Here is a 25044-nt window from a genome sequence, read left to right on the forward strand (position 1 = left end):
TGACAGGTTTAATTATTTTTAATACAAGGGAATTAAAATTTCAAGTAGTAAATGGACCATTTTGACAACCATTTCATCATAAAATATATTTTTAATAAAGCAATTAGAGAAATTCACCTTTTGGCAGAAATAACTCCTATAGGGAGACCTCTGTGTTTAGTTCAGATCTATTCTCACTCCCATCTACCTTCTAGGATGTGTACAGTCCTAGAAACCTGTGAGAAATGAGGTTCATGGATCCCTTGGTAGGGTGAGGGGATTATCTGGGCTAGCTGCTATAGCCCACTGCCCCCTTGTAGCAAACCAAGCAGAGTCCTGTTCCCCTTGCTTAAATGAAACTTAAACTGAAGTGAGAAAAGGAAGCATTTATTATGGTTCTTGCAAGAAGTGGGTGTGTGGCACCCTGTAGGGAAATACACACACCATACAGAAGCCAAACTCAATTTTTTATGAGGTTAGTTCTTCCTGGTCCCTGTAACAACAACTTGGCTAGCAGCTGCTGCTGAGGTGTAAGACCATCAACAAGAGCTGCCGGCACAAGTTCTTTGACCAGCTTTTCTAAGGAAAGCAACTTTAAGGGGTTAACAATCTCACTTTAATCAAACATACATATATCATTCACTTAGTTCAGGGGAAAAGCCAGCACCCTGAACTTGAGAGTAAATACAAACAGAAATTACAAACAGAAAATATCAACAGATCAAACAACACAAACCAGGAGAAAGGCTTCTAGCTTTCTGACCAACATCTTAGAACATAGTTACCGAGAAGCACCAACATCTGGATTTTCAACAGGGGTGGTGGTGGGGAGGAGAGAAAGATTAACAACAGCTGCCCAGAGTCTCCTCTAATGAAATCGAAAGACACTCTTCCAGTGAGTGAGAGCCCCAAATAAAATGCTAACCTCTGAGTATATATACCCTTCTTAGGGCAAGAAGGCTTCACACCTAATCAGCAAAAGGTTGTGGCCTGGGGCTTAGCACCTAGCAAGACTTAAAGGCACTTGATTACTTTAGCATTCTAAAAGAGAAAACAGTAAAAAAAAAAAAAAAAAAAAAAAAAGTCCCACTTTAATTAATATTACAGTCCCTCCCTTCAGAGCTGGGATTGGTCCCAGCTCTTCCAGGTTACAATCTTTCTAACCCACCTACTACACATTACTCCTTGACATGTTCCCCTCCTGAACATGGGTACCATGTTCAGAAAATGGAGGAATAATCTATGTATGGGGGTATAAGTTAATATGCATGAAGGTTATTAGGCATGTACAATAGTTAGGTCTTAGTGACCAGGGTATAAACTCTCAAGATTGCATGTTTCAATCCTCCTAGCTTCCTATAAAACCTATATTGGATTACATGCCACGGGTGGGAAGGGGAGGAGGAGAGAGAGGGAGAAAATTTGGAACCCAAAAACTTGTGGAACTGAGTGTTGTAAACTATAAATAAAAAGGAATCAAAAAAAAAAAAAAAGAAAATCTTCCACCTCCTTTTCTTCTTCCACCAAGTGTCAAAAGTACACAGCTTTGGTGAGAGTCGACTCCATGACCAGTACTACTTTTACAGGATTCTTACCCAAGTAAAAGTCTGTGTTCACCACTCTGTTGTTCACCTACCAGGAAAAAAAGCACAAATTATATAAAGAAATGAATAAAATTCAAGCTAGATGGTTGAGCTTCTGCAGGGCAGGGCTGGATTTTGCCTCTTTTTGAATCTCCAAAGTTTAGCTAGGTGTCTGACATAAGGTAGGTGCTTAGTAAATGATTATTGATTATTAAACAATCATTTATTAAGCACTCACGGTGCTTTAATCAACATTCTATGCAAAGAGGAAACAAAGACCAAAAATAAACTGTACCTGCCCTCAAGGAGTTAACATTCTAAGACCAGATAAAATATGCACATCAATAAGTATATACAGAGTATATGCAAAATAAAGACAAAGTAATGGGGGAGGGGAGAGATTAAAGCAGAATTCTAAGAACCCAGGATATTAGGTAAAAAAAACCTTTGTATAAGAAGTAACCTAGAGCTGAAACTAGTAGAAGAGCTTGTAGAAGGAAGAGGTGAGTAGAGAGTACATTCCTGCAATAGACAAAGACAGGGTCTGAGACTGTAGAACCAGAGAGTAGGCCAGTTTGTTTGAAATGGAGAAAGAGATAGACAGACAGAGACAGAGAGAGAGGCAGAGGCGGAGGAGGCAGGGAAGAAAGAGAAGAAGGAGATGAAGAAGTGAGCGAGTGAGAGAGAGAGAGAGAGAGAGAGAGAGAGAGAGATGGAAGGAGGGGGAGAGAGACAGAGAGAGAGACAGAGACAGAAAGAGAGAGATATGGAAAGAGAGAGGAGAGAGATGGAAGGAAAGAGAGAGAGAAAGAGAGAGAGAGAGAGAGAGAGAGAGAGAGAAGGTAGCCAGATTGTAAAGGATATTAAATGTTAAACAAAGCAATAGGGAGCCGTTGAAACTTCTTCAGCAGGGGAATGACATGGTAAAATCAATAGTTCAGGAAGATTACTGGGGTAACTGTGCAAAAGATAGACTGGAAAGTAAGAGACCACTTGGGGCACTGCAGCCTCCTCGCAAGAGTTGAGGGGGGTCTTAACTAGGTCCCTGTAGCATGAGTGGACAGAAGAGGTCAGATGTTAGACATGTTGTCCTACCAAACCCACAGTCTTGACTTGAGGCCTGGGAGGATTTTCTGGAGTTGTGTGGGAGGGAAGTGTTTTTCTGCAGCACACAAAGGCAATGTGAAGTATTATAGTGATGATGATGATGAAGATTATTTATAATGAACTTGACACTAATTTCCCTTCATTCAGCAAGGATGTAGGGGCTGAGTTATTCCTTCTTCTAGGCTGATCCATTCTCATTACTACAACTTAAAATTGATAGGATAGAGAGGGATGAGAGAGTGAAAAAGGGAAAAATGACCACTTATTGAACACGTCAGCCCCTTGTTTACTAAGGTCACTAACAGGAGCACAATTCTGCCCTAAGAGAAGTTCAAAATCTACTGAGAAAGTAAAAAAACCATGAGAAAAGAGTTCAGAGAAAGAACACATCATCTCAGGAAGAGAAAGACTTCAGGTAACAGTGCAGGCACCCAGGCCTCATGCACACACACACATACACAAATCCTACTTAGGGAACTCCACTGAATATGCTGATAGAGTGAAATAAATGCTTGTTAATTAGTGGAGAAAAAATAGCATAACATGGAGCATGAATCCATTCACTGATCACTCACTTGAGTAAAAAAGTCCACAATATGCAGCTTCTTGCCCCCTTGCCGAAAGACTTCATCTATTGCTTGAACCATCACAGCACCATGTTTTGGGTGGCGTAAAGCAACATGATCTACCAATGGAGAAATGACAATATGGTTTATGGTTTTTACTAACATGTTCTAAAAATACACACACACATTTGGAAACTAGAAAAAATTTACCAAGCAAGATATTGCTTTGTTCCATGAAACACTAGGGCATGTCTTATTTTTCATTAAGGCATCCAGGATTTACCCTTTTGCTGTTGGGCCCTTAACCCTACCACTCCACTAAGTAGGCAGTCTCAATGCACAGTCCATAAAGAATCCATGGTAGATGAGGTCAGTAACTCATTTACAATGGACCAATAACCAGGAAAAGTCTCTCACTGTCCAGCTACATAGTCTGGAGGATGCCAGATACTATCTGAAGCCTACACACTGTTTTCCCAATGATGCTTCAGCCAAGAACTTGCAACTTTTAGAGTCTCAAATAGACCCTGTAAAGTAACTGGCTAGTACCTAGAGCATCCTGCTCACAGTCAGAAGGGAATCCATACTCAAACAATATCCCATACAATATCCACAAACATATGGTCAATCAGCCTTCACCTAAAGACTTCGAGTAAGGGCCAATTCCACTTTAAAGAGGAATAATTGTTTGATGGGCTTTACAGATAGTAACTCCAAATATGCTTCTCTCCATATTATACCTTATTTTATTGGTCCTAGTGGGGCACTAGACCAATCTCACTATCTGAAATGCAGAGTTTGAAAGGACATCAAGAGCTGTCTGCTCAAAGTCATTTCTGAACAAGAATGGCCAACAATTGTTGGCCTACAATATGGCCAACAATTAAATAGTCATCAGGGCTTTGCTCCAAGGTATCTAGGGTAAAGGCTACCACCAATTTCCAAACCAGCCTACTCTGCAAATAGCTCTAAATATGGGGAAGTTTTCCCCATCATCAAACCTATACCTGCTGCTCTTCAGCTTTCACCCATTCTTCCTATTTCTGCCCTTTAGGGCCAAGCCAAATAAATCTAATCACTCTTACATATGGCAGTCCTTCAAATACTTGACAACAGTTATCATGTCTTCCCCAACCTTCTTTTGTCCAAACTAAACCTCCCCAAATAATCTGCAAATCACATCACCCTTCTAATCACCCTACTCCTACTTGTTCCAGTTTATCAATGTCTTTCCCAAAGTGAGGTAGTTGTCGTTGAATGGTTCTAGTCCTGTCTACAACCCACTGGGCTTTTCTTGGCAAAGACACTGGAGTGATTTGCCATTTCCTACCCCAGTTCATTTCACAGATAGGGAAACTGAGGTAAACAAAGTGAAGTGACCTGCCCAGGGTCACATAGCTAGAAAGTGTCTGAGGCCAAATTTGAACTCAGGAAGTCCAGTCTCATGGCGCTCTATCTACTGCCCCACTGAACTGCTTGTTCACATACTCAACACTGAACAGAATGTTCCAGGTGTGGTGTGACCATGGCAGAGACATTTGGATGATGAGCCAATTTCTGAATATAATCTCCTAATGCATTTTCTGTCTACCATATCACACAATGTTGATTTATGTTTGACCTGTAGTTCATTAAAAACCCCAGATATTTTTTCAAATTTATTGCTCTCTAGCCATATGTCCCCTATATTTTAATTAGGTAGTTTAATTAACACTTTGTATTTATCCCCATTAAGATACAGCTTACTAAATTTTTACCAAAATTCTGCCATGTTGAGATCTTTCTAGATCAGTTTGGTATCATCTGAAAATCGTATAATTGTGTCATCTTTGCTTTCATCTAACTAAGGGATTGTAGTATTAAAGATAGAGCCAATGGGAGTCTGCCTAACTAGAAATGGTTGACCAGAAGGCCAAAACCCTTGGAGTTTGAATCAATGATGCATTGTAAAGGATTAGAGTTAGTCCTTTTAGTCCTTGGTGATCTGGGTTGGTAATGATCAAGAATAGTTTTACTACAAATATGAAACCTAAATAACCACAATGGAGTTTGAACAATCATGATCACTATCACTTCACATGCCTTAGCAGCATACAGATTCATTGTCTTACCTTCTTGGGTGGGATAGATGATGTAGTAATCACTGAATGTGGGAAGTCGCTTTTTCTCTGATTCATTCAGTTCCACTTCTTCACTATCTGTTTGAACAACACCACCATCTATTCGATCTGGTTTTGTGAGAGATGTGAATAGACAGTGAGATAAACCATCATACAGCAATCTGACACTAATGCCAAATGCACTCATCAGAAAAAAAGCCCATGTCACTGTATCACTGTCTATATATCCATATTGAAGAGGGTAGTTCACAGTCATAGGCCCTAGTAGCTCCAGATAAGCCAGGCAAGCCAGATCCCAATCCAAGAAGCAAACACACACATGTCAACAGTAACATTCGTCACACTTGGTAGGCTAAGCACTAGCAATTTCACCATGTTAGAGGTTAGTAGGATCAAAGCATCAGATTTATAGCTGGAAAGGAGTTTAGAGATAATCCAGCCTAGTCCCTCATTTTACAAATAAGGAAACTGAGTCATGGAGACGTTCTATGACTTGCCCAAAGTCACAGAGGGAGTTAGTATGAATAATGTAAGTAAAACAGGTTGCAAAATTCAAGTCTCTTTAAAAATGCCAGTTATTTTTAGTACTTTTTAAATGACAGAACCAGGATTCAAACCCAGGTCCTCTGCCTCAAAACACAGTACCTTTTCCACTGCATTTTGCTGGTCCCTGAGAAACTACAGAAAATTATCCTAAAGTGAGTGAGGAAGATAAGGCCACAGGAGAACACCTATAAAAAAGTAGAAGGAATATCACAGTGGAAAAACAGTAAAGCCTGGAATTTATAAATACTAAGATCTTGAATCCATTTACTTAAAAGGACACAAAACACCTTAACTTGTAGAATCTTAACGTTATGATACTTTGGGCCTAGAAACATAGAAAAATTGATATCTTTATGGATGTAAAGGGGGACCTAATGAGTATTTCTGCTCGTGATATGAGGAATGGCAGCAGAGAAAGGAAAGTCTTTCTGGGATGAAAATCAGGGTCAGGATTTCCTAGGGACAAGAAGAAAATGCTTACAGTGGAGCCTAAGCATTCTCTGTCACTCATGATGTGTTCTTTTTCCTTCTGCTTACCTCCTCTACAAGCCTGGATTACAAAGATTTTGGGTTTCTCTTGAAGTGCTGGACAGTTTTCATTGTTGAACATTTCAAAAATGTCTGATAAGATGACTCTTTCACCCAATACTGTTTTTATAAAGCCTTTTCCTCCATGGGCCATAAGAGTAACAAGGCAGCAGCTAACACCATCTTTCATTCCATTTATTCCATCTCGAAACTCTGTTAATTTCTTCATTAACTCCTGTAGCAAATAGCATGGCAAAATGTATTTATTCAAAGGATGGATCTATAACCATTTGTATTACCTACAGTAGCTCTCAGAAATCCCTTACTTTGCCTGGGTTGTGACACTGATTGCTTATCTTCTAACATAAAATATAGACCCTTAAAAGAAAGTGTCTAAGATGGCATCATCATCATCATCATCTTTGAGGGCAGTTTTGAAAAGAAACCTTGCTCTCAGGAACACAGAAAGTTTAAGAAGCAAAGAGTAAAACATTTCATTCTTATTACAACTGTGGGACCCTGGGATTACTTTATATGACTGCATGTAGCATCTAATGCAAATTTCATCAAGAATTTTCAAGTTACAAATGGGAAATCCAATCTCCATATTCTGTTTGGAAACTTAAAATTTAATGAATGTACTATCCAATATTAATTATAGATGGGAGTAGTGGAAGCAGTGAAGGCCTTCAGGGCAAGAGGATTGACTTCTCTGGGCTATTTTTCACAGTCAATGAGGGTATCAGTCAGGGTAAAGGGCAACAAGATGGAGACAAAGAGTAGAGGGGACTCCCTACTGAAGCCTACGAATTCTCCGTCACTCATAATGTGTTCTTTTTCCTTATGTTTACCTCCTCTACCATTTACCTGGTCACAAATGTCAAATTCAATTTTTTTTCACTTGATAGTATTTTTTTCTAATTACATGTTTTGATAGTTTTCAACATTCACTTTTATGAAATTGTGAGTTCCAATTATTTGCTCTTTCCCTCCCTCCCCTCTGCCATTCCCAAGTTGGCAAGCAATCTGGTATAGATTATACACGTACAGTCATATTAAACATATTTCCACAATAGTCACGTTGTGAAAAAATAATAAGAACAAAAGGGGGAAACCATGAGAAAGAAAAAACAAAAAAAGTGAAAATAGTCTGCTTTGATCTGCAATCAACTCCACAGTTCCTTCTCTGGATGTCCATAGCATTTTCCATAATTTGTCCTTTGCAATTGTCTTAGATCATTGTCTTGGTAAGAAGAGCTAAGTGTATCATAGTTGATCCTCAAACAATGTTGCTGTCACTGTGTACAGTGTTCTCCTGGTTCTGCTCACTTCACTCAGCATCAGTTCATGTAAGTCTTTCCAGGTTTTTGGGAGAGCCAAGATGGTGGAGTAGAAGGAGGGACCTGATTGACGTCTCCCTCCAAACTCCTCAAAATACCTGTAAAAATGACTCTAAACAAATTCTAGAGCAGCAGAAGCCACAAAATGACAGAGTAAAGCAGATTTCCAGCCCAAGATAATCTGTAAGGCCAACAGGAAGGGTCTATTGCACCAGGCTGGGAGTAGGACACAGCTCAGTGTGGGCTGTGACAGCACAGACAGGTTTGGAGCAGGCCTCAGGGCACTGAATCACTGGCAGCTGTGGTGGTTTCCAGACTTCTCACCCCACAAACACCAGACAGCTTCAAAGGTCAGTGGGAAAGGTCTCTCACCTGGATTAGAGGGGAGCATGGTTCAGCCCCGGGACAGTGGCAGCCACTGCCACAGAGACAGCTGCTTCTGGAGCTGTAGTCCTACAGATGGTGAGGGAATCAAGCCTCTGAACTGAGTCATAGTCCTGGGTGGCAGTCCTGGGGCAAGGAGGAGCACTTGCATGGCAGAGCTTGTAGCAGCTGTGGAGAGGGAGTCCTTGAAGTTCTAAGGCAGAAAGGAGTGCTTGTGGTTGCTCACAGTCTAGAGCACAGACCAGGAGAAGAGTGGACATTTCCCCTTTGATCATACCACTTGGGAAGAACTGAAAATTTACAGGTCCCTAGAAATATCTCAGAGGACAACTGCACAAAACCCCAAAGCCTGGGGCAGTACAGCCTCCACTTAACAAAGAGCTCAGGAGTCAAGAGACTGGCTGGGAAAAAGAACAAACAAGGTGGGGTGGGGGGGGGGGTTACTTTCTTGGTGAAAAGATATTTTCTTACACACTTAATGGAGTGTGTAGGAATAGAAGATCAAGGCATGTAGCCAGAGGAAGACAACAAGTTCAAGGCTCCTACATCCAAAGCCTCCAAGAAAAATATGAAATGGTCTCAGGCCATGGAAGAGCTCAAAAAGGATTTTGAAAATCAGGAAGAGAAGTGGAGGAAAAATTGGGAAAAGAAATGAGAGTAAGGCAAGAAAATCATGAAAAACAAGTCAACAGCTTGCCAAAGGAGACCCCCGAAAATACTGAAGAAAATAACACCTTAAAAAATAGACTAACCCAAATGGCAAAAAAGGTCCAAAAAGCCAATGAGGAGAAGAATGCCTTGAAAAGCAGAATTAGCCAAATGGAAAAGGAGGTCCAAAAGCTCACTGAAGAAAATAATTCCTAAAAAATTAGAATGGAGCAAATGGAAGCTAATGACTTTATGAGAAATCAAGAAATTATAAAACAAAACCAAAAGAATGAAAAAATAGAAGACAATGTGAACTATCTTATTGGAAAAACAACTGACCTGGAAAATATGTCCAGGAGAGATCATTTAAAAATTATTGGACTACCTAAAAACCATAATCAAAAACAGAGCCTAGACGTCATCTTTCAAGAAATTATAAAGAAAAACTGCCCAGATATTCTAGAACCAAAGGGTAAAATAGAAATAGAAAGAATCCATTGATTACCTCCTGAAAGAGATCCCAAAAGGAAAACTCCTAGGAATATTGTAGCCAAATTCCAGAGTTCCCAGGTCAAGGAGAAAATATTACAAGTAGCCAGAAAGAAACAATTCAAATATTGTGGAAACACAATCAGGATAATACAAGATTTAGTAGTTTTTACATTAAGGGATCAGAGGGCTTGGAATATGATATTCCAGAGCTCAAAGGAGATAGAATTAAAACTAAGAATCACCTACCCAGCAAAACTGAGTATAATACTTCAGGGGAAAAATGGAATTTCAATGAAATGATGAATGATGAATGTGGAAAACTGAAAATAAATAAATTTATAAGAAAAAAAACTCTCTAAGAAATGAGGAGCAGACGGACTTCATAATAACCTGGAAAGATTTACATGATCTGATGCTGAGTGAGGGAAGCAGAACCAGAAGAACATTATACACGATTATAGACACATAGTATCTGTGATGACTAACTTTGATAGATTTGGCTCTTCTCAGCAATACAAGGTTCAAAGACAGCTCCAAAAGACTCATGATAGAAAAAGCTATCTACATCCAGAGAAAGAATTGTGGAGTCTGGGATAGGAAACAAAAGATTTGTACAAACATATGTATTAGCGTATGTATATATCTGTATGTGTATGTATATATCAAGAGATATCTAAATTATATTGTGGCCTTCTGGGGGGTGGAGGGAGGGGGGAAAGAGAACAAAGTTAAAAAGTCCACAGCAGAGAACAAAAGAAAACACAAGGAAGTAAAGAAAAGATGGACGATTCTCAATACAAGGTGCATTATTTATCATACAGGCTTTCTTGAAATGAAATTTTATTGTTACATATTTTGAATCTTCTCCTGTGTTCAGCTATGCACATGAAATGTTTTTTTTCTTTCTTACTTTATATTTAAAAATCAATATTTCAGTTTATGATATGTTTTTAATTTTTTCTCTATTTTGTATTTGTGTTTTGGTAAAATAAAATAAAAAACTGTTTAAAAAAAAGAACTATGGAGTCTGAATTCAGATTGAGACACACTATTTGCTCTCTTTTTGTCCCCCCTTCTTTTTGGTTTTGTTTCTTCTTTCTCATGATTCATTCCATTAGGTATAATTCTTCTTTACAACTTGACTATTGTATAAATAAGTTTAATGCAAAGGTATATGTAGAACCTATATTGGATTGTATGCCATCTTGGGGGGGGGGAGGAAGGAGGAGAGGGAGGGGAAGAAAACTTGGAAATCAAAAATTTGTGGAACTGAGTGTTGTAAAGTAAAAATAAAAAATAAATAAAAAAAGAAAAAAAAGTCTTTCCAGGTTTTTCTGAAATCAGCCTGCCCATCATTTCTTATAGCACAATAGTGTTCTATTACATAAATATACTGCAACTTGTTGAGCAATTCTCCAGAAGATGGCCAGTGTCCAATTCCTTGCTACCATAAAAAGAGCTGCTAAAAATATTTTTGTACATGTGGGTCTTTTCCATTTTTTAATGATCTCTTTGGGATGCAGACCTAATAGTGGTATTGCTGGATCAAAGGGGCATGTATAATTTTATAGCCCTTTGGGCATAGTTCCAAATTGCTCTCCAGAATGGTTGGATCAGTTCACAACTCCCCCAACAAGGCATTAGTGTTCCAAGTTTTCCCACATCTTCCCCAACATTTATCATTTTCCTTGTCTGTCATATTAGCCAATCTGATAGGTGGAAGATGATACCTCAGAGTTGTTTGAATTTGCATTTCTCTCACCAATAGAGACTTAGAGCATTTTTTCATAGGATTGTAGATACTTTTAATTTCATCTGAAAACTGCTGGTTCATGTCCCTGGACCATTTGTCAATTGGGGAATGACTTGTAATGAATCTCAAATTCTACTCAGCATTGTAAACCTTGTAGAATCAAAGCAATTAATGGAGCATTCATGCTCTTGAAACATAGAAAAGCTTTATAGCAGAAGTTAGGAAAACAATAGACTCTCTAGGCTCTTAAATAATACTGAAATGCATAAGAGGCTAAAAAAGCCCATGAGAATGTAGTGGAATTCATTAACTCCCTCACACTTGTCCCTCAGTAGAAGTGCCATGATGTTTTTGGCAAGGTTTTGAAAGGAAGAAGACTTTGCTGGTCAGTTAGTATTCATGATGACCTCATGAAAAAGGAAGAAGGCTATAAAAGTCAGGTACCAATGTTGTGGTCTCAATGCTTACCTTTTCGTCAGGATCGATGCATAATACATATTCAAACCTGCACTCTTCAAGCCAGTTTCTTATTGTGCTTCTGTCTTGTTCAGCCCCTGGTCTGCCTGTCTTCACACACATCACAAAAGCCTTTCTAGTTTGGTCCATGTTATAGCATTCCTGTTTGTAAGTAAAATTAATAAGCACAATTTAATCCTATGTATCAGAAAACATAATACCCTAGACACACAGGCCCATATGCTGCTTGTCCTCCTGGCATCAGGAATGGGGCTGAACTGTGAGCTCAAAGTGACCATCTCTCTTTGGGGGAGGACTGTGTGTGTGTGTGTGTGTGTGTGTGTGTGTGTGTGTGTGTGTGTGTGTGTGTAAATAGATTTGTTTCATTTATAAGTCCCTGAAATTCTCCCTTTCAGAGTAGGTCTATCAATAAAAATCACTCATTCTGAAGTACATAGAACCAGTAAAGAAGGGCCATTCTAACAAAACTGGCATGAAGGTGTCACTACCACATACAAAAACACCTGAACTGCACCACCAATTAACATCATACCACTCTGAGGTAAGGTACGGGTTGGGTTTGAGTTTATCTGGGGAACATGTAGCCCTGTGAGCAGCAAATAGGAATGACAGTATCATGGATTCGCTAGGTGCTAGATACTTCTCATCCTTTCTACAAGTGAGAAACGTTAGCAGATTTCGTTGGATTAGACACACTTTATAGTCCCCAAATCTCCCCAGATTCAGAGGGCTGGTACTAATGATTCCAATGAGAACAAGCCACTTAAGTCCCTGGACAGATGTGGCCTTATTCTTTCCTGCTCCCATAAATCAATCCAGAGGTGCCCACCACCAAAAGGATGGGATACAGAAACAGCTAGAGTGGGACAAGGCAGCAACTCCAGCATTTCTTGACATTTTAGCTTTGGTGAGAGGTTGGTGAGCCAAAGACAGGCTTCCTCCCATAAAGTGTCAACAAGCCCATCATCACTTTTCTAAGAGGACAAAGATGACCCACTTGGTTGTTGGTTGTCCTAAGATAAATTAGCTGCTTTAGCACCAGCCCTTGGCCTCTTGGGGGCAGGGAGCCATTTTAGTGGCTAGAGCTACCTCTAGGATGATCTGGGAGACTGAGACCAAGAAGAAGCCATGCCTCAGTTCCACCACTCTCTTCCCTTTTTTCCCTAAGATTTCCCTTGTCCTCCTTCTGGAATACAGCAGGGACTCCCCCCAACTCCTTCCCCTTTCCTAGGAGCTCTGGTGGGATTGACTACCTTGCTTCCAGAGAGGGGAGAAAACAAAGCAGTAATGAGGGGACAAATAAGGTAACAGCTAGAAATGAAGGTGGGTCTAGTAAAAAAGAAAGACCACAGGATTTGGATTCACAGAACTGGGTTTCTGTCTGGGGTACAGCCCTTCCTAATTTTGATCAAATCAGGTAACTTCTCAACCTGTTTTCTCAGCTACAAATGGGGTGCAGGAATGTTCATATCAGATACTTTTATAACATTGTCAGATCTGCACAATGCTTAAAGAGATCATCTTATTTGATCACTGCAAACACTCAGGATGGTAGGTGTATTATTATCTCCATTTTACAGATGAAGAAACTGAGGCACAGAGAGATTTTTGAAGGCCCAAGTGTCTGAGAATGGATTTGAACTCAGGTCTTCCTTAGGTCTTCTTCAAGTCTAGCATTCTGTCCCAGGCACCACCTAGCTCCCTGCAATAGGAATGGGAATACTAACCGTTCTTCCTCCCTCACCAGGTTTAAGTAACTAATGAGATAATTGGCTTCAACAAGCATTTCTGAAGTCCTTACTATACCTTAGGCACTGTGCTAGACAGTAAACAAAGACAAAGATATCATAGTCTTTGCCACCCATGGAGTTTACATTCTACTGGGAAAGGTTAAACCATTGGGGTGAAGGGGCTGGCCTCAGGTAGGAGGTGGCACCTAAGCTGAGCTTTGAATGAAACCAGGTCTTCCATGAGGTGGAGGTGAAGAGGGAGAGCACCCCAGGAATGGGAGACAGTCTGGTGGAATGCTGATTCTGGAGAAAATCAAGCAGTACAATTTGACATGACTAGAAAATGTATGGAGGGGTGCAATAAGGAATCTGATTGAAGAGTTAGGTTGGAGCCAGATTTGGAAGGGCTCTAAATGCCAAACAGGGGAGTCTGTATGTTATCCCAGAGGGAATAGACAGCCAGGGGAAGTTTTTGAAGAGGGAATTGAAACAACATACAAATGTGCCCTTTTACAGCTATGGTAAGTAGCCAGTCCAATTGCCTGAATGAGAAGCCATGCAGTTGTCAGATACTTACATTACTCAAAGGTAGATAAAACTTAAGAATTTACCATTTTAGCGCCATAATTTTCATACTGTCTCTTCAAAGCTGTTGTCGAAACCCTTTCTATTTTCAGGGAAAATGAACCAAAAAAAAAAAGAATAAAGAATAGGGTTACTTATCTATTGCTCTCCCATATATTCCTCCTCTATTTCTCACACAATTCCTTAACTCCATTCCCTGTGTTCTCCAGAAGACTGCTCCTACAGTCATTTCTCCTTTTTCTATTTCCTCTAACCTCTCCCTACCCCTGGCTTCCTTCCATATAGCCCATAAATTGGACCAAGTTTTTCCTACCCTCCACAAACCTCCACCTTCCCTGCTAACTACTGCTCTCTCTCTCTCTCTCTCTCTCTCTCTCTCTCTCTCTCTCTCTCTCTCTCTCTCTCCTTTTTCTCAGCCAACCTCCTGACCAAGCCATCTTCAATCATCCCCTCTACTTCCTTCCCTCTCACTCACTCTTTAACCCTTTGTAATCTGGTTTGGGGCCTCATCACTCAACAAAAACTGCTCTCTGCAGATTTACCAATGACATCTTCATTGCCAAATCAGATGACCTTTTCTCAATCCTCACCTTTTTCACCACTCTGCAGCATTTGACACTGGTGAATGTACTCCAAACTCCCCTATTTTGTTTCTCTGCCATGGCTATTTATATAGCACCTACTATGTTCCAGGCATTTTTTACAAGTATTATCTCATCAGTTCTCACAAAAACCCTGCAAGGGAGTTGCTACTTTATTCCCATCTTTCAATTGACAAAACTGAGGCAGACTATTTAAGTGACTTCCCCAGGGTCACACAACTAGTAAGTGTCTGAGGCTGGATTTGAACTCCAGACTCAGGGCTCTATTTACTGTTCTATCAGCTGCCCCTCTTGGTTCTCCTCTTTCCTATCTGACTGCTCTTTCTCAGCATCCTTTGCTTGACCATCACCTATATTTATGTTCCCTTAGAGTTGAGGTACCCCAAGGCTCTGTCCTGGAACTGATTCTCTTCTCTCCTTTCACCCTCTAATTGGTATCCACCAATTTGACATGACTAGTAACTTCCTTAGCTTCCATGGATTTAATCATGATCCTGGTGAAGATGACTCCCATATCTACATCTATGACCCTAGACTCTCTGCTCACCTCTAGTCCCATAGGACCATTTGCTCCTGAACTGGACATACCACAGACATCTCATAAGAGGCTACTATGTGCCAGACTCGAGGTAAGTTGTCAGTATGCAAAGTAAGGTAAAAGACAGTCCCTGCCCTCAAGGAGCTCAAATCTGACTAGAGGAGGCAACATGCAAATAGCTGTGAACAAACTAGATACCACTGGGATACATTAAAGTGCCTTACAAGACAAAGCATTATGATTAAGGGGTATAGGGAGAGGTTTCTTGTAGAAGGTGAGACCCGAGCTGACACTGAGAGGAAGCCAGGAGGCGGAGATGAGGAGGGAGAAGTGGAAGCTGGAAACACAGTCCAGCTGGGCCACCCATAACTGTCTTTGCTGCTATGACAGATACTGTTTAAAGTTCCTCAAGATGGGAAATGTTTCTCATTACAGAGTAGCAAGAGTCTACAGGGATCATCCCCTCCCCAGCAAAGTGGGGCAGTAAAGGGGAGGGGGAAGGAGAGGAAGCAAAGGAAAGGAGGAGAGGGAACTTCAAAGACATAGATCAGGAGGTAAAAGGGAAAACAAGGCTCAGGTCCAAGGGTTTTCTACTTCCCTGGTGTTATCCTACCTTCATTTCCAATGTTAAAGTTCAGCGTCTAATGTTCACTTGATTCTTTTCTCGTATGTCAACCCCAGACTTAGTCTTTGCCCAAAACTGGAGAGTTGGACAGCAGCTAAATGGCCCTTTACTACAATCACACCTGACCAAGAACCTCCTTCTACAATATCCCTGATACAAGGGCCAGTCTCCCACTGAAGACAGCCCCCACCCCCACCCCACACACTGCTCCCCAGTGAGGCCATTCATGCCACTTTTGGACAGCTCTGATGTTAGGAAATGACCCCTTACATCAAGCCTAAATTTGCCTTTTTGTGACTCCCACCCCAATATCCTTGTTTTGGCCTCTGGGACCAAGCAGAACAATGATTGGCTCCTCTCCCACATGTATTCTGATAAAGTTGGGTTGACTACGTCTACTTGCACTGCTGCATCTGCAGTCTGAGAAAGTCTAAAGTCTGCTGTGGAAAGGGCATGTCTGGAATGAAAAGAACTGAGTTCAAATGTCATGGTGAGAAATATGTTTAACAACCCATTTGAGAAGGGATGGAGACAGGGGTGTGTGATAATTATCCCCCAGACTACTCTATAACTACTACATAGCCTGCATTACTAATATTTTCTCCATCACTCTCTTAAGTCTAGACAACCAACAAACAATAAATCAAGTCCTGATTTGAAGTGTAAATGCTGGTACTGACAATTCCACAATCCCCACCATAGGAGCAGGCCCTGCTACTTAGCATTGCTCACCCTGGGCTACTGACTTGACCCCTGGGATCCTCACCTGTCCAATGGAAATGATAATATTTGTATTATCAGGTTGTTGTGAGAAAAACCCTCTGCAAACCCTGAAGTGCTATGAAAATGTGGGTTACTGAATGAGGGGACAAGGCTCCTCTGAATTCTTTCATCAAGCAGGGACTGGAGAATCCCACAGTGCTGTGGGGCTAATGAGAGGTCCCTGAAACAGTCTCCCTTAGACCCTGCACCCCTAACTGAGCATGCTCAGACAGGTCTTAAACAAAGATGTTTCTGCCCAGACTGGGTGATAACTCTAAAAGGGAAAGCCCTTCAAAAGCAAAGGGTCCGCTAACTCCAATCTGAGTTTGGAGATACAATCCTCTTCCACAATCTGGCACCTTTCCAGCTTCATCTCATGACTCTGGGGCTTGGACCCTGCATTACAAACTAATTGGGTCAATCTGCAAACCCTACGACATTCTCCCACCCCCTTGCTTTTGCTCATGCGGTTACTTAAACCTGAGTTCTCTTCCCTGTTGGTCCTCTTTTTCTGAATTTCTATCTATCTTTTAAAGCCCAGGCCAAATGCTTACTCAAAGGGTGCTGTGGTTCAGTGTAGACTACCGGACTTGGAGTTAGGACAAACTCAGTTTGAAGATCACCACTGGCAATTATTAGCAGGGTGACCACAAGCAAGTCCCTTCACCTGAGACTCAGTTTCTTCACACATAAAATGAAGACAACAATCCCTTTAGGACCCAGCACTCTATACTACAGCCACAGTGGCCTGCTTGGTCCTTATATAAGACTCCATCTCCTCTCTGGGTCTTTGCACAAGCTCTCTCCCCAGGCCTACTGAGAACTTCTGCTTAATAGAATCCCTAGCTGCTTTAGCTGACCAAAGTGAATCTCATTTGTTGCTCTGAAATTGAGAGGGAGGAGTGAGGAAAATTCCCCTGAATAACACCACCCCTTCCTGTGCTCATCCTCCAATTGCTAGTGTCCTCTGAGAAATGACTTTGTATATGTTTTTATTTAATTTTCTGTGTATATGTTATTTTCCCTAGAAAGTAAGCTCCTTGAAGGCAAGAGATAAATTGGTTTTAGATTTGTATCTCCAGTACGCAACACACAGTGAGTGCATGCTGAATGAATGAAACAAGCTGGCAGGGACCTCTGTCAAAGTGCTTCTTTACAACCAACAACCATGAAGCACTTCCTATGTGCCAAGGACTATGCTCAGCACCAAAGGTGCAAAGGGAGGCAAAAGAAGAGAGCCCCTGTCCTCAACAAGATCCCATTCTAATGGGAATACAACACACAAACAACTATCTACAATCCTGGAATCGATATTATATGCCAGACACATATAATACATGCCACACACTTGATCTGTTCCAACCAGTAATGGAATGTATTATTGGAGATCTGTCATGCCAATGATCTCAAAAGATGAGAAATAAACGCCAAGGACCAGAAAGATTATAAACTCCTGTAAGCATCTAGCCCTGTGCCTTGCATATAGCTGAACAGAGGGAATCTCAGTAAATACTCGTTGGTTTGGAACGGAAAGGGCGATGAGGAGATGGTCCCATAATAACCTTTTCTGGAGCTACCAAAATGAATCTTCAGTATGTTGATGTGTTTTGTCTCAACATTTGGGAGGCCTGGTATTCTGAAAAGGGCCCTGATTTAGAAGTCAGAAGACTTCAAATCTGGTCCTACCTCCCCACTTCCTAGCTAAGTGACCTTGGACAAGTCAAGTAACCTCTATAAACATTAGTTTCCTCATCTGGCTTCTTGTTTAATTCCTGGTTATTCCAAGTCCCTAATCTTTTTAACCTATGTTCCAAACGCCAATCTAGGCCCCTCATCATTTGAAACTCTCTCCATCTTTTCTATCTGGGTGACAGGTGGGAGTGAGGCAGGAAGGTGATGGGGGTGCATGTAAAGCTCTGGATTCCCAAACTGCATCTGACTCTCATTAGCTATGCAAATGAAGCAGGCTTGCTAGCTTACTAGCCAGGTAACCAATGACAATCCTTTCAGATTATTTGAACCCCAACAATATCCAAAGCATCCAAACTACTGTACTCTAAAAATGCCTGTTCTGGGTCAGGAACTTCAAAGACCAGATAAGATTGACAAGGGGCATCTTTCCTGTTGGTGACAGGATGTCTGCAACCAGAACAGTGGGATTTCTCTTATCTTGATATTTTGGGGACATTTGCATCTTGGGATCATAAACTCTAAGTGACACTACCTTGTCAATCGTCTTGTTCAACTAAGAACTTCCTTTCTTATGATATGGAGACCATGGACTGGAGTTGGGATTATTACTTAAATCTTGTCCTTCTTTCAGTGAATCGGAAGTTTGCTTCTGATTCCATGTCATGTACCTGCTAGCTTGAAGGCAATAAACAATATGAATTACATGTCATCTCGCCTGTTTGCCTCCCTTAACCAAACACAGACAAGTCACTTAACCTCTAAGCCTCGGTTTGTTCGTCTGGAAAACGGAGCTAAGAGTACCTGGAACAGTAGCTTAGTTTGCCAGGGATCTAGAGAGGCTCACAAATGAGATGATTTGAAGAGTTCTGGATCTTCAAACCTGATTATACTTCAGGGAGTAGAGGGGAGGGGGCGGGGGGAGTAGGAGGGTGTGGGTGACAGGGAAGCCTGGCGGTCGGGACCTGTCTTCCCGTGAGGGGAGCCCAGGGCGTGCAGCCCCACCTTACCCCACTCGACTGCCAAGTCCATACGATCTAAGTGCTCGAACATCGAGAGTAAGAACTTCTGGGTCTCGGACATGCCATAACACTTCAACACCAGATCGGCCAGCTCCGAGGTCGTGGAGGCCGTGTCTACGTCCTGCAGGGTGATTCGAAGCTTGTCCTTGTCCCTCCTCAGGTAAAACTTGAACATTTTCAGCTCGTGCTGAGTCAGCTTGTCCAGTGCGCTCACCAACCCGGCCTTGAAGGTCTCCATGGTCAAGGAGGGACCGTAGGGTCTGCGGGCTAGGGTCAGAAAAGAGGGAGTGCGCGCACCCCAGAACGCTTTCAGCAGCGAAAGAGAAAGTTTCCGTGGACTTCCCGGATCTGCTCGCCCGCCGGACTTGGACCCGGGGCTGGCCGGCCGGAGGCAGGGAGGAGGAGCAGGACACGCGGACCCCACCCTGGGGTGGGGATGGGCTGTTAGGAATCCTTTCCCTTCTTCCCTCGGCTTTCCTCTGAGGGTCTAGCCTTCTGTCCCTGCGTCCCTGCTTCGCCGCGGCTCCGTCTCTCCTTGTCAGTCTCTCTCTCTCTGTCTCTGTCTCTATCCCCTCGCCCTTTTCTCCCCCCTTTCTCTTCGTTGTCTTTTTTCCGCACCTTTTTTATATTCTCTCCCCCTTCGGTCTCCCTTCACCCCTCCATCTCCTCTTTCCTCCCTCTCCTCTCTCCTCCCTTCTGCTATTCCTCCCTCTCCATTCTCCTCCTCTACACCCACCCCGCTCTATCTCCTATTCTAAATTCCAGTACTTCTAACCCTTTATTGCACTGAAGGTTTGGGACAAATTTGAAGAATGAACCCCTGTCCTTGATCTGGCCCTAATCCCTCAGAATATCCAAATTTTACCCACTCTTCGAATCCTAACTCAACCTACCACTTCACTACTCACTTGGCTTTTTTCCCCCTCAACTTGCTTTACTTTTGTTATCACAGAGCATTTTGAAAAATAAGTTTTTACTGATATCTTCAGCTTTCTTACATGTCATAGCTGTCCCAAGTATCCACCTCTCTGACATACCTCCCATTTCTTTAATTGGAAAAAAAATATATTTTTTGGAAGAACTCACAACAGGAGGAGACAGGATTCCAAAATCAAATTATAGAATGTGACAGACAAAATGAACAAATATCTTGGAAGTGCGGCACAAAACAAGCCAATGGTGCTCACCAGGATCATCAAAGCACACTCTGTGCAAAGGAGGTCCAGACTTATGAGATGAGCTCTCAGGTCCCTTACCCTCTGAGATGGTCACTTTCAGGGTTTTGCAGAGGACCCTGGGTTTGAATTCTTAGTTGAAAGGAGTACCTGAAGGGACAGCTAGGTGGTACAGTGGATAGAGCACTGCCTCTCCAGTCAGGGGGACCTGGATTCAAAATTCTTCTTCAAACACTTACTAGCTGTGTGACCCTGGGCAAGTCACTTACTTCTGATTACCTCCAAAGAAAAATTCCTGTGTGACCCAGGGCAAGTCATTTAATCTCTTTGGCTGTCATCTACAAAATGAGCAAAAATGTAGGGGTAGGACTATTCTATGATCATTAATAACCATTATAGAATAAGTCTAAACTCCTCAAACATGGCTTTTAAGGCCTCAATAATACCTAGTTCAACTTTGTTTTTCATCAATACCTAACCTGAGTCAGACCACTTTTCTGTGGACAGCCAGCAAGAAATGTCTTGTTCCTGCCTCAACCTTTGATTGAAGTCTCCACCTAGCTTCTTGAGTTTCTATTCTAGTGGGATATAGTCTCTGGAAGGTTCTACCCACTCCAAAAGGCCCTGAGTTTGCGCAGGGAGATGGGTTGTCAGATGCCGATTTGATGAGACCAAGCTTAACTTTGGGGAGGCTCATACTCAGGGTGGCTGCAAGGTGATGAACTTTCTGGCTGCAATACCTCTCAAAAACTTTAAAGAGGGCTGTGATCTGTGATAGAAGAGGGATTATAAAATAGGAGGGAATTACAGACCCTTGAAATATTGGCTTGCAGAGCCCTTTCCTCACTCTAACCCTCTAATGTCAGTCTTGGGGGGGTTTATTATCCACTTTCTGTGACCTCCTTGAGGAAGTCAGGGGAACACCTGGGAAAGACCACCAGCTATGGAACCAGAGGACCTGTATTAAAATCATACTTATGTCATATGATACCTTAGAGGGCTTGGGCAAAGGCACTTGAAATTCTTTAGCCTCAGTTTCCCCAAATGAGCAGGCTGGACTATAGTGCCTTCCAACACTAGATCTATGGTCCCATAAAGAGTAGTCTACTCCAGGTTTCCTGACTGCATAGCCACTGCTCTTTCCTTTTGTTACAAACAGTCCCCCTCTCCCTTAGGACATTTGGGAGGGCAAAACCAGATGTTAAAAAAACCCTTCTTTGCATAACACCAACTTCAAATTAGTATTATCAAGCCTCACGTTGTACCTCATCTTTGCAGTGCCCATCCCTTTGCCCTCCACATTCCACGGATAGAAGCAGATGAATGAGGTATTAAAGTTATGATTCCGATTTATAGGTCTCTTAAAAACATACTAGCCTTTGAGATTACCCTTCCTTCATCCAAATATTAGTGTTCTCCCAAACAGAACATCCATCCAATTATAAAAGCATTCTTCAGGAATTGTATAATCAATACAGAGCTCCAGGTCTCCCTAGACAATGCAGGATGCTGTCAGGAATAAGAACAGTTAAGTTAGCCAACCAAGAATCTGAGCAGGAGGGCAAAGGACACAGAGATTCCCAGCTAGCCTCAGTTTGGAAAGCAGAAAGGCAGCAGAATCCTGTATTTGAGCAGGAATCTAATTCTGGCTAGAGCCTGACTTATTAGGAGGGAGGAAAAACATGGCAAGATGGGTGGTAGCAGCAGTAGCCCTTTTCCTGCTGCTTGACCCTAGGTCCAGAGTTAACTCTCCAAAGAGGCAAAGTGTTGCTGATGCATCTGTTGATCATTTCTCATTTCCTTTCTCTGGAAGCCTTCTCACCCTAGTGATGCCTCTGCCCTACAGCCCTCTCTTCTGATTGTTGAGACCCTGGCCCTGACCATCAGGCCATTCCCAATTCCATTCTTTGTTCTCCAGAATTGTCTCCCTTTCAGCCCCTTCTAAACCCACTAGAACGGAAGCTCTTTGAAGGTAGGGATTGCCTTTTTTTTATTGTACTGGTATCCTGGACACTTATCACAGTGCCTGGTACCAAGGAAGTACTAAATAAATGTTTCATCTACACATCCATGTGGCCACACGCCCTTCCCCATAGAGATGTCTTCTAAAATAACAAGGCTCTATTAAGTATCCAAAATGGGCTTAGAATTGAGAGCTTATGAACAGGAATGGGGGTTATTACAAAAGAAACAAAGATCTTCTTGGCAGAACCAGGTACAAAGGAAGAACCTTACTAATTTCCTACTCTTCCTAAAAGAAGAGATGAACCATTTCCAATCACAAAACTTTAATGAATTTTATTAGCCAAGTAATTGACTAATAAAATGAACTTTATTTCCCCATACTAAGGTTTTGTGGATAAGAGGAGAAACAGAACTAGAGAATCACCTGCGCAGTGTTAGCTCTTTCCCACAGTCTATAAACCTGTAAAGTTTCCAATTTCTCTCATTTCCATTAAGTTTTATTTCGATATAATGCCAGAAACACAAGCAACATGTGGAGTCAAGACTCTATTTAGTCAGTTACATTTTACCAGCTTTGAAATCATGCACATTGGAGAAATACGAATCAGATTCCCAAGACAGCTTTCTTTCTTTCTCAGGATGTAAGCATATCAAATACAAGCCTTGAAGAACTTCACCACAATCAACCAGGTCAAATAAGCTTTGAAGCAAATTGTGTCACTCCTTGGTGAAAGGGAAGGGAAGACGCATTAAGTATCTACCAGATTACAAGAGGTACATTTAATATGGGCCTGGGGAAAGTGTAATCAATAACTCTATAACCTCTCACTGACCCAAGGGGCTCATCACATTTGCCAAAATTAGAATCATGGTACATCCTATCCCTTACCACTTTAATCTGACTTCACCCAAATTATTCTTAAAATAAAGTGCCATGATAAGGGTAAGCTGCTTTTCATTGAAGTGAGAGAACTTCAAAGTCCAGGGGGGATTAGGCTGCATTAAGAAGTTCAGTATACACCATGCCTGAATATTCATGTTGATTTCCTTCCTTAAGGTTCTGAAACCAAAAAAAATCTTCAAGGACTTTGGAAGATCTCCCCAAAAGGTGGTTTCTTTTTTTTCTTGATTTCCATTCAATATTTCAAAACTCGCTATCAATGAACCATCAGTCTTTAAATGTTCGTGGTACAGTGGCTGTAGCATTGGCTCTGCCATCAAAGGGTCTGGGTTCAAATTCTACTTCTGATGCATACATCTTGGCCTTTGGCAAGTCATACCTTCCCTGGGCCTGTTTCTTCATTTGTAAAATGAGGGATTTGACCAGAAGTTCTCTAAAGCCTCTGATCCCATAAGAACTAAAGGTGGAGAAGAGAGACATATTTTCTACCATTAACTTCCCTGCAAATTTCTCAACCAGTGCCTCAAAAAAAATTTATTATTGGTATGGTTCCTTTGGAATGCATGAAACTATCAAATTAAGCCTCACCAACTTCCTGCTTTTATACAGTTCCAGAAAATGAGGCATTTCTAATTATTTTCTAAAGTTCTAGATGAGCAATACTGAAAATTCAATTCAGAGAACAACCATTAAGTGCCTACTATGTGCCAGCTACTGTGCCAAGCACTGAGAGTACAGAGACAAAAACACAAAAAGTCCCTGACCTCAAGGAACTTGTATTCTACTGGAAGAATGGAACACATACAAAAATAAATATAACACAAAGGGGACACGTGAAGGGTGAGAACAGCAGCAACTGGCAATGAGGAGGATGGGGAAAGAGGGTGAGGCCAGAGAAAGCTTCAAGAAGGAAGAGAAGCCCCTGAGGTAAACCCCAGGAGGTGTTTGCTAGAATGAAGAATCTGTGAAACAAATGAAGGATTTTTAAACAAAGGAATGACATGACAATCTTCAATTTTCCTCAAGTTGACCAAAAAGGTTACTAGGTGGGAATTCACTAGAGATGATAAAGACATAATTTTTTCTACAGACACTGGCAACCCTGGCTCAAAGAATTATATGGAAAGGTTCCTAAAAACCATTTTCAGATTTTAGTTCACTCTGAAATAGAGGAATAGTGAAGTCCCCTGAGACCAAGATATCTTTCCCAAAGTCACTCAAACCTCAGTTTACTCATCTTGTGAAATGAAGAGGCAGGAGGGGCAACATGGCATGCTGCATAAAGCACTGGATTAGATTCGTTTGAATCCCACCACGGCTTAAACTTCACTAAGACTTTTAGGACACCCTAAAGAGGGATCTTCATATGAAAAATCTCTGGCAGGTTTTAGTGGACATCACAAACTCTTTAGATGGCTCAGTGGATAGTGCGCCTGGCCTTTAGTCAGATGATTCCTTTTCATGAATTCAAAGTCAACCCCAGGCACTAGCTTTCTGATACTGGGCAAGTCACTTAACCCCATTTGCTTCAGTTTCCTCATTTGTAAAATGAGGTGGAGAAGGAAATGGCAAACCACTCTCATATCTCAGGAAGAAAATCCCAAATAGGGTCATGAGTCAGACATGACTGGAAATGACAGTACTTTGAACAAACTCTTTATGAGCCAGCAGTGTGTTCAGCAGTCAAGGAAGCTAACATAATGACCTAGGAGAGGCAGAATTTCCAGGAATAATTTGAGATTCCCACTGAACTCTTGGTCAAGCTACTCTGGAGTATTATGATCAGTTCTGGGAGACACATTTCAGAAAGGAAATTAATAAACTGGCATGTCCAGGAGGGCAATGAGGATGGTGAAGGGAGATTGAAGTTCAGGCCATGGGAAAACTGGGATCAGGAATGCTTGGGAAGACAAATGGGCACAGTCAG

The 25044-nt window shown here is 41.7% G+C and overlaps 1 protein-coding gene across 1 annotated transcript; it reads right to left on the reverse strand.

Annotated features, from left to right (window-relative positions):
* Positions 1 to 1509: 1509 nt before the first annotated feature.
* Positions 1510 to 19314, reverse strand: LOC118852429 (caspase-14-like). Its single transcript, XM_036762174.1, has 7 exons — positions 19065 to 19314; positions 13865 to 13920; positions 11515 to 11664; positions 6439 to 6664; positions 5347 to 5463; positions 3245 to 3354; positions 1510 to 1611 (listed from the first exon to the last, which is right to left on the reverse strand). The coding sequence occupies exons 1-7, from the start codon at positions 19312 to 19314 to the stop codon at positions 1510 to 1512; spliced, it is 1011 nt and encodes a 336-aa protein (XP_036618069.1).
* Positions 19315 to 25044: the final 5730 nt, after the last annotated feature.

This window comes from Trichosurus vulpecula, chromosome 5, assembly GCF_011100635.1.
Source record: "Trichosurus vulpecula isolate mTriVul1 chromosome 5, mTriVul1.pri, whole genome shotgun sequence".
NCBI classification, from domain to species: domain Eukaryota; kingdom Metazoa; phylum Chordata; class Mammalia; order Diprotodontia; family Phalangeridae; genus Trichosurus; species Trichosurus vulpecula.

Coding starts and splice junctions, on each gene's coding strand:
- LOC118852429 (XM_036762174.1), bottom strand. CDS start 19,314: ATGGAGACCTTCAAGGCCGGGTTGGTGAGCGCACTGGACAAGCTGACT. Junction 11,665..13,864: donor AAAATTATGGCGCTAAAATG/GTAAATTCTTAA, acceptor ACTTACAAACAG/GAATGCTATAACATGGACCA. Junction 1,612..3,244: donor TTGTGGACTTTTTTACTCAA/GTGAGTGATCAG, acceptor TTTTCCTGGTAG/GTGAACAACAGAGTGGTGAA.